Source organism: Hemiscyllium ocellatum, chromosome 10 (assembly GCF_020745735.1).
Source record: "Hemiscyllium ocellatum isolate sHemOce1 chromosome 10, sHemOce1.pat.X.cur, whole genome shotgun sequence".
Lineage (NCBI taxonomy): Eukaryota > Metazoa > Chordata > Chondrichthyes > Orectolobiformes > Hemiscylliidae > Hemiscyllium > Hemiscyllium ocellatum.
The window spans coordinates 67,921,133-67,936,875 of NC_083410.1; the positions used below are offsets into that span (position 1 = coordinate 67,921,133).

General features: G+C 40.8%; 1 protein-coding gene across 2 annotated transcripts in view; it reads left to right on the forward strand.

Moving 5' to 3' along the window:
* Positions 1 to 15,743, forward strand: part of ipcef1 (interaction protein for cytohesin exchange factors 1) — a 201,218-nt gene that overhangs the window by 122,899 nt on the left and 62,576 nt on the right. For both annotated transcript variants that reach the window (XM_060831567.1, XM_060831568.1), the window contains 3 exons: positions 14,903 to 14,953; positions 15,230 to 15,263; positions 15,506 to 15,672. In XM_060831567.1, the coding sequence (XP_060687550.1) occupies positions 14,903 to 14,953; positions 15,230 to 15,263; positions 15,506 to 15,672 (252 nt within the window). The remainder of the gene's footprint in view (positions 1 to 14,902; positions 14,954 to 15,229; positions 15,264 to 15,505; positions 15,673 to 15,743) is intronic.

Sequence of the window (15,743 nt, forward strand, 5' to 3'; positions counted from 1 at the left end):
GATGAGGGGGATCTCTTTGTAATTTATAAAATATGAGAGGCCTGAGAGATGATAGAATGTTGTGGAGGCAAAGTCATTAAGTGTCTGATAAAGATAGATGGATTCTTGATTAGTAAGGGAATCAAAGTTTATGGGGAGATGGCGGGAGAATAGGGTTAAGAAACATATCAGACATGATCTAATGGTGCAGAGTATTCGATGGGTCAAATGGCCTAATTCTGCTCCAGTATTTTATAGTCTTATGGTCTTAGTGGTTGCTGTGGTGCTCTTCGAAAATGTCATTGCAATCAGATATGGTGGGCATGGTTTAGTGAATGGGAAATCATGCTTGATTAGCTTATTAGAGCTCTTTGAGGAAGTAACAAGCAACATAGATAAAGGGGAGGTTGTGTATGTGATGTTCTTAGATTTGCAAAAGCATTTGATAACGTGCCACATTAAAGGTTGCTAAAATAAGAGGTCATGGTGTGCTGCATAACATTTTGTGCTTGGGTAAACAATTGGTTAGCCAACAGGAAACCAATAGAATAAATTACATATTTTCAGGTCGACCAGGTGGAATGAACAGCTTAGAATTTATATAAATGACCGAGATGGAGTGACTGAGTGTAGGGTTGCAAAGTTTTCTGAAGTCACAGAGATAGGTACAAAAGTGAGATGGATAGAAAAGGTTTGCAAAATAATATAAATAGTTATGTGAGTGGACAAAAATTTGGCAGATGAAATTTAATGTGGGAAAATGTGAATGTGTCATTTGGCAGGAAAAATAGAAATGTAACTTGTTGTAGAACTGCAGAGAGATTACAAAACTCTGAAGTATAATGGAATCTGAGTATCCTGGTATGTGAAAAGGTATAACATATGGGTACAACACATAATTAGGAAGGGAAATAGGATGTTGTCTATTGTAAGAGGAGTAGAACTTAATTAATGGGATCAAAAACTGAAAAAGCTCTGGATGCTGTGAATCAAAAACAAAAACAGAAATCTGAAGAAGGGTCTCTTGACCTGAAACGTTAACTTTGATTTACCTCCTTAATTAATGTATGTTTTGCTAAGTTGTGCTGGACATTGATAAGACCACATTGAGAGTTTTGGTGTGTTAATTTCACAATGGGCACAACTGCATTAGAGGCAGTCCAGAGATAGTTCATTCAACCAAGAGGGGGATATTGTATGAGGAAAGTTTGGACATGGTTGGATTTTATCTTTTCAAGGTTAGCAGAATTAGAAGTGATCTTAGTGAAACATATAAGATTCTGAAGGGGCTTAATAGAATGAACACTGAAAGAATGTTTCTCCCCGTAGGAGAGACTAGGGTTAAGGGTCGTAGATGTCTCCCATTTAAGACAGAGATAAGGAAAAATGTTTTGTCTCAGAGCCTAAGTCTGCAGAATTCTCATCCCCAAAGAGTGATAGAAGTATGTTCTTTGAATATTTTAAGGTGGCAATAAATGGATTTCTAACTAACAAAGGGACCAAAAGTTATAAGGTTAGCTAGGAATATCTTTTTTTATTCAATTAAGGGATTTGAGCATTGCTGATTAGGCCAGTAGTTATTGCTCAACCCTAATTGCTTTGAGAAGGTGATAGTGAGCCACTTTCTTGAATCACTGCAGCCTATGTGGTGTCTGTACAACCAGAGTCCTGAGCCCTGTATGGAAGGGTGGTCCAGCATTCTGATCCATCCACAACAAAGGAATATTAGTTGAATTGCATATCAGAATAATATGTAACTTGTAGGGAAATGTCAATGATTGTAGTTCCTTTTATCAGCTCCCTTGCCCAAGGTGGTAGAGATCACTGGTTCAGAAAGTTCCATGAATGGAATCTTGTTGAGTTGCTGTCGTGTATTTCCAGATTGTATAAATGTGGGAGGAGTGAAAGTTAAAACTGTTCATTGGAATGTCAATCAAGTGGACTGCTTTGTCTTGCATGGTGTTGAGTTTTTTGACAGTTGTTAGAGTTGCAGCAGACCAGGTATGTGGCGAGTGTTCCATCACAGTCCTGACTTATAGATGGTGGACAGGTTTCAAGAGTCTGGAGGTGAATTACATGTCAGAGAATTCCCAGTCCAACTGACTTTTGTATCCAAGGTTATTAAATCTGAATGGTCTGGTACAGTTTCGGGTCAGTAGTAACCTCCAGGATATTGATAATGGAGGATTCAATGATGGCAATGCTGTTGAAGGTCAAGTGCGATGTCTAGACCTTCTCTTGTTGGAAATGGTTATTTTCTTGCAATTGTGCATCATGACTGTTACTTGCCACTTATCAGCCCTAGCCTGAATATTTCCAGGTCTTGCTACGTTTGTAGATGCACTGCTTAAGTATCTAGGGATTTGCAAATGATACTCAACATTGTGCAATTATTGGTCAACATCCCCACTTCTGAGCTAATGATGGAGGAACATTCATTGACAACGCAGTTGAAGATAGTTAGGTAAAGGACACTACCCTGAGGAATTCCTGTAGAGATGCCCTGGGACTGAGATAATTGACCTGCAATTGTGGACTCTTAATTCTGGACGACACAAATTTCAGTTTAAAGAGAAACAAACCTTCATTTCTGGATAGCCGGCAAGAGATTCTGAGTGACACCAAAGGAGTCTCATAGCCATCTTGTAGTGGCATCCCTCGATGAATCTCTGAGCATTACATGCAAGCAGTACACTTTATATCTCACTTGGGTGTGACAGATATAAATTTCTTAATATCACATGGTTAATTGCTATTACATTATTAAAACAGAAATTTCTCAACTTTACAATGACTAGCGATTGCTATCTTCTTGTTACAAATACTGAATTGTTCACATGAGCCTGTTATTGTATTATTCACATAATCTTGTGTTAATAGGTAAGGAAGTAGCTAATAGGATTCTGAATTGTCATTGTTTGTATTCACATATTCTTTTTTATAAGGTAAAGAAGTATGTTGATAGGAAAGGAGGTAGTCAATAAGGTCTATAGTTATAGAGTCATAGAGATGTACAGCATGGAAACAGACCCTTTGGTCCAACCCATCCATGCTGACCAGATATCCCAACCCAATCTAGTCCCATCTTCCAGCACCCGGCCCATATCCCTCCAAACGCTTCCTATTCATATATCCATCCAAATGCCTCTTAAATGTTGCAGTTGTACCAGCCTCCACCACTGGCAGCCCATTCCATACACATACCACCCTCTGCATGAAAATGTTGCCCCTCTAACCCTAACCCTATACCTCTGGTTCTGGACTCCCTGACCCCAGGGAAAAGACTTTGTCGATTTACCCTATCCAGGCCCATCATAATTTTGTAAACCTCTATAAGGTCACCCCTCAGCCTCCAATGTTCCAGGGAAAACAGCCCCAGACTGTTCAGCCTCTCCCTATAGCTCAAATCCTCCAACCCTGGCAACATCCTTGTAGATCTTTTCTGAACCCTTTCAGGTTTCTCAATATCCTTCCGATAGGAAGGAGACCAGAACTGCACGCAATATTCCAACAGTGGCCTAACCAATGTCCTGTACAGCCACAACATGACTTCCCAACTCTTGTACTCACTACTCTGACCAATAAAGGAAACTGTACCAAATGCCTTCTTCACTATCCTATCTACCACTTTCAAGGAGCTATGAACCTGCACTCCAAGGTCTCTTTGTTCAAACAGTCTTATCCAAGGAAATAATTAGCTTTGCCTGAGGGCTGGGAGTAAAACACATGTATGGCTCCAGACAAATCCTACAATTCTGAGATGCGAGACATCAACTGTGATTTCTGGTTTCAGCCTACTAAAGGACAGGTACACAGTCAACCATTATAGTAATAGGGAGTTTTAACTGCTGAATTCCCAATCCAGAGGAACCTTGATTATCCTAACAAGATGGGTGGGCACTATTTCGTTTGGATAATTGATTATTTGGTGAATTGATTCAATGCCTTTCCTCTGGGGTTGGAGTTTTCTGTTACGTCTGCTCCCTGTCCAAGAGACTAGGCAGCAGTACATTGTGCGCAAGCCCCTGCCCAGAGGTTTAACAGTTCAGGGCAGAATTCTAAAACCTAATGGACAATGTGAAAAATAATTTTCAAGGTTATTATCTTAAGAATATCTTAAGGTGGCTGGAAGGCAAAGGAATTAAAATTATGGTTGTAGTAAGACTTTGGTTAAATCTCACTGGAGCATTGCATGTGGTTCTGGGCAATGATACTCAAGATATTAATTTTGAAGAGAGTGTAACACATATTCATTTGAATGATTCCTGGGCTTAAGGATTTACTTATGACCACAGATTGTGTAGACTAGCCCTACATTCCATTTAGTATAGAAAATGAAGAGGCGATGCAGTCTGAAGCTAAATGGCCTTAATGGAACCCAAACTGAGAATTGTTGTCACGATGTGGAGGTGCTGATGTTGGACTGTGGTGAACAAAGTCAGAAGTCACATGACAGCAGGTTATAGCCAACAGGTTTATTTGAAATCACAAGCTTTCGGAGTACTGCTCCTTTGTCACGTGAAGGAGCAGCACTTGGAAAGCTTGTGATTTCAAATAAACCTGTTTGACTATAACCTGGTGTTGTGTGACTTCTGAGAATTGTTGAACAGCTACTAAATGAGTGAATACCATTTTGTAGTACTGTCCATGGCACCTTGTTGATGATTGGACTGATGTGGCACTAAATTGGATTTGATTCATCATGCTTTTTGTGCAGTGGGCAAAGCTGTGAAAATGTCCACTTTTTTAGGTAGAGCCCAGAGTTGTGCTATATTGGAACAGTCAAGCTATAAGCATGGCTAATTCTGGAGGTCATGTTTGCTACACTGTAGCTGGGATGTTGACAGTGCCTAAAGGCTTTCATGTGTCCTTTTTATATCAGAAAGCTGTGAGGGATTAGCAACTTAGCAACAATACTTGAAAAATATTGCTTCAGCTTTGGTTTTGCACTACCATCATATTCTCTGCCGCCAATGAAGAAGTGGTTGGTTATGCACACTCCTCATCTTGTTTCTGATACAATATTGATGTAGATGGTTTTGCTAGCACTGTTCAATGAACTTTAAACTAGTTTGACAGGGGGATGAGAATGTAAGGGGAGGGTCTTAGCTGGCGAGAGTGGGTGAAGGCTTAAGGAAAAAGAGAACCAAAATAGTAAATGAAAAGCAAGAAGCAGCTGAGCAGTGCAGCACTAAGATGAGTGGAAACCAGATAGAGACAGAAAAAGAGAAAGTGCTTAAAAACATACGTTATTTTGGAAGATTCTAAAAGAAGATACAAAAATTAGCATACGGGCCACTTTACCTGAATGCCTGTTGCATTTGAAACAAGCTAATTGAGTTGACAGCACAAATCATAACAAATGGTTATGATTTAGTGGCCATTATAGAGACAAGGTTGCAAGGTGGTCATGTTTGGGAGTTAAATATCCAAGGGTTATGAGACTGTTTGGAAGGACAGACAAGAAGGAAAGGGATGTGGTGTAGCTCCCATATTTAAGGATGATATCAGGATGGTAGTGAGAGATGATATAGATTTTATGGAGAAAAATGTTGAATGAATGTAATTGGAAATTAGAAATAGTAAGGAGAAAAAACAAATCACTGATAGATGTGGTCTATAGGCCAACCAATAATAATATAACAGTGGGGCAGGCAATAAACAAAGAAATAACTGATGTATGTAAAAATGGTACAGCAATTGTCAAAGGGGATTTTAACATAACTATTGATTGATCAAACCAAGTTAGTCAAAGCAGCCTTGAGAAGCAATACATAGAATGTATCCACAATAGTTCCTCAAACAGTATATAATGAAACCCATGAGGGTGCAAGCTATTCTCGATCTAGTCTTGTGTAGTGAGACAAGAATAATTGATGACTTCATAGTTAGGGATCTTCTCAGAATAAGCGATCACGTGTGGTTGAATTTAAAATATAAATGCAGTGTGAGAAGATAAAATCCAATACCAGTGTCTTGTGCTTAAATAAAGGAGACTACAATGGGATGAGGGAGGAGTTGGCTAAGATCGACTGGGAACAAATACAATATGGTGGGACAATTGAGGAACAGTGCAGGACTTTCAAAGTGAGTTCTCACAGTACTCACCAATGAAAAGGACGAACTGAAGTAAAAGGGATACTCAGCCATTGATAACTAAGGAAATAAAGGAGGAAATCAAATTGAAAGCTAATGCATACAAAGTGGCAAAGATTAGTGGGAAACTAGAGGACTTGGGAAATCTTTAAAGGCAAACAGAAAGCCACAAAAATGGTATAATGAAAGGTAAGTTAGATTATTAGAATAAACTGGCTCAGAATAGAAAAATAGATAGCAAACTTTTCACAAATGCAAAATGAAAAAGAGTGGCTAATGTAAACTTTGGTCCTTTAGAGAATGAGAAGGGGGATTTAATAATAGGAAATGGCTGAGGCGTTGAATAAGTTTTTTGTATCAGTCTTTTTGTGGAAGACACAAATAACATGCCAATAATTTTTGACAAGGAAGCTATGGCAGGTGAGGACCTAGAAACAATCATTATCACTGAAGAGGTAGTGTTGGGTAAGCTAATGGGGCTAATGTTAGACAAACCTCATGGCCCTGATGGAATGCATTGCTGTGAACTAAAAGCAATGGTGGGAGAAATAGCCAATATGCTCGTGGTAATTTATCAAAATTGGCTGGACTCTGGTCCGGTTCCAGCAGATTGGAAAACAGAAAATGTGCCACCAAAGTTTTAAAAAGGAGAGAGCCATAAGGTGGTAATTATACGTCACTTAGCTTAATTTCTATAGTGGAGAAATGTTTGAATCTATCATTAAGGAAGAAATGGCAAGACATTTGCATAGAAATTGTCCAATTGGGCAGATGTAACATGGGTTCATAAAAGACAGATCATGTTTAACTAACTTACTGGAATTATTTGAGGACATTAAAAGTGCAGTGGGCAACAGAGAACTGGTGGTTGTGGCAAATTTGGATTTACAAAAGGCATTCAACAAGGTGCCACACAAAAGGCTGCTGCATAAAGTAAAAGTACACAGCATTATGGATAATGTAGATTAGATTACTTACAGTGTGGAAACAGGCCCTTCGGCCCAACAAGTCCACACCGACCCACCGAAGCGACCAGCCGCCATACCTCTACATTTACCCCTTACCAAACACTATGGGCAATTTAACATGGCCAATTCACCTGACCCGCACATCTTTGGACTGTGGGAGGAAACCGGAGCACCCGGAGGAAACCCACGCAGACACGGGGAGAACATGCAAACTCCACACAGTCAGTCGCCTGAGTCGGGAATTGAACCCGGGTCTCAGGCGCTGTGAGGCAGCAGTGCTAACCACTGTGCCACCGTGCCGCCCATTCAGAAAGCAAAGTATAGGGATAAATGGGTGTTTTTCTGGTTGGTTAACAGTGACTAGTGGTGTGTGTCAGGGATCAGAGTTGGGACTGCAATTGTTTACAATCTGCATAGATGATTTGGAGGTGGGGACCAAGTGTAAAGCAAAGTGTGCAGAGGAATGTACAGGGCAACCTCAATTATCTGAATGACACAGGATTTGTTTGGATAATCGAATGTTTGGATGATCAAATGTTCAGATAACACAGTTTACCACAGCATCGGAATCTTGAGATCTTGTTGGGATAATTTGAAATTTAGATATTCGATGATCGGATAACAGATGTTGTGAATGCTACTTGCTCCTTGCTCAGCTAGACCATTTCTTGAGGGTACCTGGGTAAACGTGCAACATAGACAAATCTACACTAGATTGCAAAGGATTGAAAACATTCAACAAGTTGTGACCCATTGTCAGTGATAACAATATCACAGATTCCTTGTATAGTTCACTAATGTCCTTTTGGGAAGGAAATCCTTACCTGGTCTGGCCTGACCTATGACTCCAGAGCTGAAAATGTGTTGCTGGAAAAGCGCAGCAGGTCAGGCAGCATCCAACGAACAGGGGAATCGACATTTCGGGCTTCCTGAAGAAGGGCTTATGCCCGAAACGTCGATTCTCCTGTTCCTTGGATGCTGCCTGACCTGCTGCGCTTTTCCAGCAACACATTTTCAGCTCTGATCTCCAGCATCTGCAGGCCTCACTTTCTCCTCTATGACTCCAGACCCACAGCAATATGTTTGACTCTCAATTGCCCTCAGAAGGCCTAGCATGCCATTCGGTTGTACCAATTGCTGTACAGTCTCAAAAAAATGAAACTGAATGGATCACCTGGCATCAAACTGGACACCAGAAAGGACAATGACAAAAACAGGGCTGCCGACTCTGCAAAGTCCTCCTTACTAACATCTAGGGCTAGTGCCAAAATTGGGAGAGCTGTCTCACAACATAGTCATGTGCACAGTGTCATACTTTACAGATAATGTCCCAGACACCACCATCACCATGCCTGGATATGCCCTGTCCCACTGATAGGTAAGATCCTGCAGAGGTGACGCCATAGTGGTATACAATGGGAAAGAACTTGCCCTGGGAGTCCTCGTCATTGACTTCAGATTGCATGAAGTCTCATGGCTTCAAGTTAAACATAGGCAAGGAAACATCCTGCTGAATATCACACCATCCTCCCTTGGCTGATGAATTGGGACTTCTCCATGTCGAACAACACTTAAAGGAAGCAGTGAGGATGGCAAGAGCACAAAATGTACTCTGAGTAGGGGAATTCAATGACCACCACTAAGAGTGGCTCAGCAGCAGTACTACTGATTGAGCTGATTGGGTCCTAAAGGACATAGTTGCTAGACTGGATCTGTGGCAGGTGGCAAGGGAACCAGCAAGAGAGAAAAATGTACAACCTCATCTTTACTAATTTGCCACTTGCAGAAGCATCTGTCTGTGATAGTATCAGCAAAAGTGACCACCATCAGTCCTTGTGGAGATAAAGTCCCACCTCCACAATGATAATAACCTCCATCATATTATGTGGCAATGTTACCATGCTAAATGGGACAGACAGATCTAGCAACCCAACAGTGGACATCCATGAGGTGCCGTGGGCCGTCAACAGCAGCAGAATTGTACTCCAGAACAATCTGTAACCTCACGGCTTAGCATATCATCCACACAACCATTATCATCGAGCCAGGGGATCAATCCTGGTTCAATGGAGAGTGCGGGAGAGCATGCCAGGAGCAGCACCACATAAACCTGAAAATGAGGTCTCAATCTGAAGAAGCCACCAAGCCTATATGCCAAACAGCATAAGCAGCAAATGATTGACAGAGCTAAGCAATGTCACAACTAACAAATCAAATCTAAGCTCTGCAGTCCTGCCACAAGTAAACAACTCACTGATAGAGGAAGCTCCACAAATACCTCCATCTTCGATGATGGAAGCGCCCAGTATATCAGTGCAAAAGATAAGGTTGAAGCTTTTGCAACAACCTTCAGCTAGAAGTGGTGAGTGGATGATCCATCTCAGTTTCCTCCAGGGGTCCCCAGCATTACAGATACCAGTCTTCAGCCAATTTGATACACTCCACGTGATATCAAGAAACAAATGGAGACAGTGGATACTGCAAAGACTATGGACCCTAACAACATTCCAACAATAGTACTGAAGGCTTGTGCTCCAGAACCTGCTGCTCCCCTAGCGAAGCTCTTCTAGTTACAACACTGGCATCTATCTAAAATTGTGGAAAATTGCCCACATATGTCCTGTTCCTAAAATATGGGACAAATCCAATCTAGCCAATACAAACCCATCAGTCTACTCTCAATTATCAGTGAAATGATGGAAGGTGTCATTAAAAGTTCTTTCAAGTAGCACGTGCTTAACAGTAATCTGCTTAGTGACGCCCAGTTTGGATTCAGCCATTCACTTTCTGATCTCATTACAGCTTTGGTTCAACCATGAACAACAGAGCTGAATTCCAGAGGTGAGGTGAGAATGACTGTCCTTGGCATCAAGGCTGCATTTGACTGAGTGTGGCATCAAGGAGACTTAGCAAAACTGGAATCAGTGGGTATCAGGGGCAAACTCTGTACTGGTTGCTGTGATGGGATTCAAACCTGGGTCCCCAGAATGTTATCTGGGTCTCTGAATTAACAATCCAGCCATAATAGCACAAGGCCATCATCTCCCCAAATCAGCTACTGAATTTCGGTTTGCACTTGAGCTTGTTTTTATGGGCTCAACTGATGATGATGCTGTTTTACTCTCCTATGTAGTTGGTGACCAGAAGTTAAAGACTATTAAGGCTGTGATTGTTTTAACTAACTGGAAAAAAATTTTATTTTGTTTTCTGGGCAGTTAGTGAGTATCTTTGAGTACGAACATCAGACTTCTAATAGTGTTATGCCGCATCAGTTGCAATTAAACTCTCTGAAGTTTGGATTGCAACTTTGTGTTTTTTTTTAATTTAATAAATTTATTACGGTTTGTAGTCAATTTCAATCTTAGTTAAAAAGCATTCAGAAAATTTCTTAAACACCCAAGATGTTGCAAATGCTTCTTTCTCTATTATACAATTTCATTGTTCAGTTTTAATGAGAGCCCTTGAAATGTTCCAGACAGGTCTTCTCATCCCATCAGTCTGAATCTAAATTAAGGGTCCTCCTGTAGATGCTGTCTCTGCTACTGTAATAGAAGTTCAGGATAATTATGCGATAGGGCCTCTAATAATGTAAATGTCGTTGATTTGGTGAGATGATTGTTGTTGATGCTCAATCTAATTTGTCGTCTGATCTTGTTTCAATGGTTCAGTTCAAGTTTCATTTGCATAGTCTAAGGTAGGTAAGGATTTTGGGTTCACTTTACCCACAAACCACTGGAATATTGAAATATTTGTGATTGGTGGAAATTCCACTATGGTAATCACTGCTACCAATACTGTTATGGTTAATAGTATCTGTGATAGATAGATTGCTGAGGATGAGACCATGCAGGTATCCATTTCTTCCTGCAAGCCTAGACTGGTGGACATGTCCTTTAGGTTTCAGCCAGCTCACTCCTTAATGAGGATATGAAACTACTCTTGATAAAGGACATTGACTTCACCAACCATGGAGCATTTTGTGCTTTTTATACCCTCAGCATTTCTGCTAAATGGCATTCAAAGTGAAGGCGTGCTGCTAATGGAAAGTTGTAGGTAATAATCTGCAGGGTATTTCCATGAACATATTTTGACCTGATCTCATCAGACATTTTCGGTCTGGATGCAAAGGTCTGCAACATTCTCCCAGCCTACATAGCACTGATGTGCCAACTCGACCAATGCAAGCATCAAGACCATTCGCTGATAGATATTAGTTGGAGAGTATGCTTATGTTAGGCTGTTACTTGTGTTGTCTATGAGACAATTCTTTCAATTCTGGTACTCGTTCCCAAATGGTAATAATGGAGGTGTTTGCAACCGGAGCAACTTGTCATGTCTGGTGCTTTGGTTAATGGCAGATAGTTTGCTGAGTTTTACACTTGGAATGTTTGTTTGAAGTTTAATAGTTCACATGTTAAGCCATTGCAGAAGGTAATTAAAAGTCAACCATATTATGAGAGTCTGGAGTCATGAGTAGCAAAATCCAGTAGGGACAAAATTAAGCTGAATGATGTCCTTCTGTTCATATGTTCCTAAATAAATGGTGAAAGTTGGTATGCTTTACAATTGTTGAAGTCATTACAACTGACCTGATATTTACATCTACACTGTCTACATGGATGCCTTGAACAGGCAATGGTCCATAGCAGTCAGGAGTAGAAACACTGGGCTGTTCATTTCTCTAAACAAAACAAAAACTGAAGAACTGCAGATGTTGGAAATCAGAAAAAAAACAGAAATTGCTGGAAAACCTCAGCAGGTCTGGAAGCATCTGTGGAGAGAAAGCAGAGTTAAAGCTTTGGGTGCAGTGATCCTTCTTCAGTGTTAATAGTAGCTAGGAAAAATTCAAAATATAGGACAAGGTGGACTCCAAATGTTCATATTTTCCCCCAGATCATGGCTGACAGGTCCCTCAGCCGTGTTTGAACCATCTCCCACATTTCAGTCCTTACTCCCTCTGGTCCCTCCCACAGGCTCTGAGGATTCTAGACCAGTGTCAAGGATTATGCACATGTAAATAAAGGGTCACTTGGTGATGGGATACCAGTGATAGGGTCCCCCTTCCCCCCAACTACCATCCCACCAGCATCGACTTCCAAAAGACTATTAGCTACCATTTTTTGTTCCCTGATGGTACGATGCCATCTTCAGACACATTCACCTCCTTTCCTCTCAGCCTTCTGCAGGGACTGCTCCCTCTAGAGCAACTTGGTCCTCTTCTTGTCCACTCTTAACAACCCCCAAGAGCTCTATGACACCTTCCCATTAAGTCACAGAAGATGTAATACCTGCCCATTTATTTCCTCCCTTCTCACTATCCAAAGCCTCAGGCACACCTTCCAAGTCAAGCAGCACTTTACCTGCACTTCATTCAATCTACTGCATTTACTGCTCACAGTGTGGTCTCCTGTACACTAGGGAGACGAAGTGCAGACTGGGTGATCACTTTGCAAAGCAACTATATCCTATCTACAAAAATGACCTTGAGCTTCTGATTGCCAACATCTGTCTCTCAGGCTTGCTGCATGTTCCAGCGAAACTGAGCACTGTAGGATTGTAATGAGATCAACCAGGTGGGTCTCATAGGTTAACAGCCCCAATCAGGGAGTCCTGGCTAACAAATATAAACAAGAGTGTCAGAGATTCTGGTCACTGAGAGCTGGCTCTGAGGATTCTAGACCAGTGTCAAGGATTATGCACATGTAAATAAAGGGTCACTTGATGATGGGATACCAGCCTCTGTGTAGTTACTTCAAGTACAAACTAGAAAAGCATCATCTCATTTTCCACTTGTGGATTCTGCAACCCTCTGGACTCACTATCAAGCTCAACAATTTTCAGGCTTGAGCACCTTCTCCCATGGCTTTACCCCAATCCTAACACACTAGGCCTTGCCATCATTCCTGATGAAGGGCTTTTGCCCAAAACATCGATTCTCCTGCTTCTCAGATGCTGTGCTTTTCCAGCACCATACTCTCGACACTTGCCATCACACAGTTGCTACAATAAGCAAATCATTGCTAGCCGCTAATGGTCCCCATTAGCTGCTATTCATTCTCTCAGGCTAACCTTTACCCATTTCTTTGTCTGTTCAATTGTTTTTCTCTTTCTCAGCTCCACCTCCACTTCCACCTGTCAATTACTCCTCCACGCTCATCCAGCATATCTTTAACATATATACCCGAACATTTTCCTAGCTACAAGCAATTCTGAAGAGGAGTTACTGGACCCAAAATATTAACTCTGCTTTCCCTCCATAGATGCTGCCAGACCTGTTGAGTTTATTTTACAACAATTTCTGTTTTTGTTCGTTTCTCTAATTTGGAGACATTATGTCTTGCACCGTTCTAGCTGTGCTAAGTGAATTTGACAAGGACCAACTAATGAAGTTGAGTCCATTTTTTATAGAACTCAGCTTAACTGGATAAAACATTGGGAGAAACTACTTGTCCAGATGCAAGTTTATATTTTACATACTGAAAGATCTAAGTTAGTCACTTTAATAGAGGTTATTCTTTAGCTGAAACTTTGTTTTGCTTATAACTAAATCCTATTTGAATAGACTTACAAAGGCACATTACTGACTGGAAACTGTTACCAGCTGATGGTGTGAATGGATCCTCAAAAATATATTAATTCCATGGGTAAATAATCAGAATTTCTTCAAAAGACTAGAACTTTTAATTCTTTGAAGGGAGTGGGGAGGATTACTAGACAGTAGGATAAAGTGAATCTATAGGAAAATTCTTATGTAACTTAGACCATGCACTTAATGGTAAGGTCCTAGGGAGTGCTGTTGAACAAAGAGACCTTGGAGTGCAGTTTCATAGCTCCTTGAAAGTGGAGCCGCAGATAGATAGGATAGTGAAGAAGGCATTTGGTATGCTTTCTTTTATTGGTCAGAATATTGAGTGCAGGAGTTGGAGGTCATGTTGCGACTGTGCAGAACATTGGTTAGGCCACTGTTGGAATATTGTGTGCAATTCTGGTCTCCTTCCTATCGGAAAGATGTTGTGAAACTTGAAAGGGTTCAGAAAAGATTTACAAGGATGTTGCCAGGGTTAAAGGATCTGAGCTACCGGGAGAGGCTGAACAGTCTGGTGCTGTTTTCCCTGAAGCGTCGGAGGCTGAGGGGTGACCTTATAGAGGTTTACAAAATTATGAGGGGCATGGATAGGATAAATAGACAAGTCTTTTCCCTGGGGTTGGGGAGTCCAGAACTAGAGGGCATAGGTTTAGGGTGAGAGGGGAAAGATATAAAAGAGACCAAAGGAGCAACTTTTTCATGCAGAGGGTGGTTCGTTTATGGAATGAGCTGCCAGAGGATGTGGTGGAGGCTGGTACAATTACAACATTTAAGAGGCATTTGGATGGGTATATGAATAGGAAAGGTTTGGAGGAATATGGGGTGGGCGTTGGCTGGTGGGACTAGATTGGGTTGGGATATCTGGTCAGCATGGACGGATTGGACCGAAGGATTTGTTTCCATACTGTACATCTCTATGACTCTATCTATGACTCTAAATGACTCTAACAGAACCATTGAAACAAGATTAGACAAGGTATTGGATTAAGCATCAACAAAAATCATCTTGTCAAATCAACAACATTTATTTGTTGACGGCTCTAACACATAATGATCTGGAACTTCTATTATAGCAGCAGATTGTTAAAAGAAATTTGATGGCATATAAGGAAATGTAAATTTTAAAGTGTAACAGCCACACAAAACCCACAGATTCACACTTCACTTGTGTCACTTCCTGTTTGCAAGTCTTGACTGAGTTCAAATTGCAATTTTTAATTGAATGTATGAGTTTCTATATTGTTTTAAAACTTGTTTTTCTTTTCCATTACAGCCCACCCAGTCTTCAGTCTCAGCCACTGGAGCAGCAAATGGAAACTCAACTGTAAGTCACCAGTTACAATTTGGAATATGTTTTAACAACTGCAACCTACTCAGGTTGGTGTATTTTAGTTGTTTGTAACATGGTAACAGTGTGAAGACCCGGTTACAAGCAACAGGATGTTCACTGAAATCCTGGTAATTGATTTGTTTTATGCTGTGCGTCAGTCGCAGTCAGATATTAGTGAAAGATTTGAGCTGACTGCATGCATATCAAATGCTCTCAACATCTGTGATCTATGAAGCCAAATGCTGCAGCCTATTTTTCTTATCTTCATAGGTTGCTTTGCGTACAACGAGAAAGAAGATTCGAGGTAATTTATTTTCATTGTTCTCTCAGCATAATTTGTGAGATCATAGGAAGGATCAGTGGGTTGTTGAATAGAGCTGTCTTGCTGCTGTTGAAATGATACTGGTTTAGAGATCTAAATGATTTATTTATTTTGTATTTAAATGTAACATGTCAATACATTGTGTGCTGAATTAAAGTATGAAACTGGCTTGAAAGTCCAAACAGACGGAGGTTAGAGTACTCAATTGAACTTGTTGTTCGTAGGAAACTCAACAATGAGCAGACGAAGGATTTCCTGCAAGGACCTCGGCCAGGCAGACTTCCAGGGATGGCTGTATAAAAGAACCAGCAAGGGATTAATTAGCAGCAAATGGAAAAAGTATTGGTTTGTCCTGAAAGGGACCTGCCTTTATTGGTATACAAATCAATTAGTGAGTATACCTAATTCAATTTGACCTAATATTTCTGTGACTGGAGTTAAGTTTGACATGGAGAATTGTAG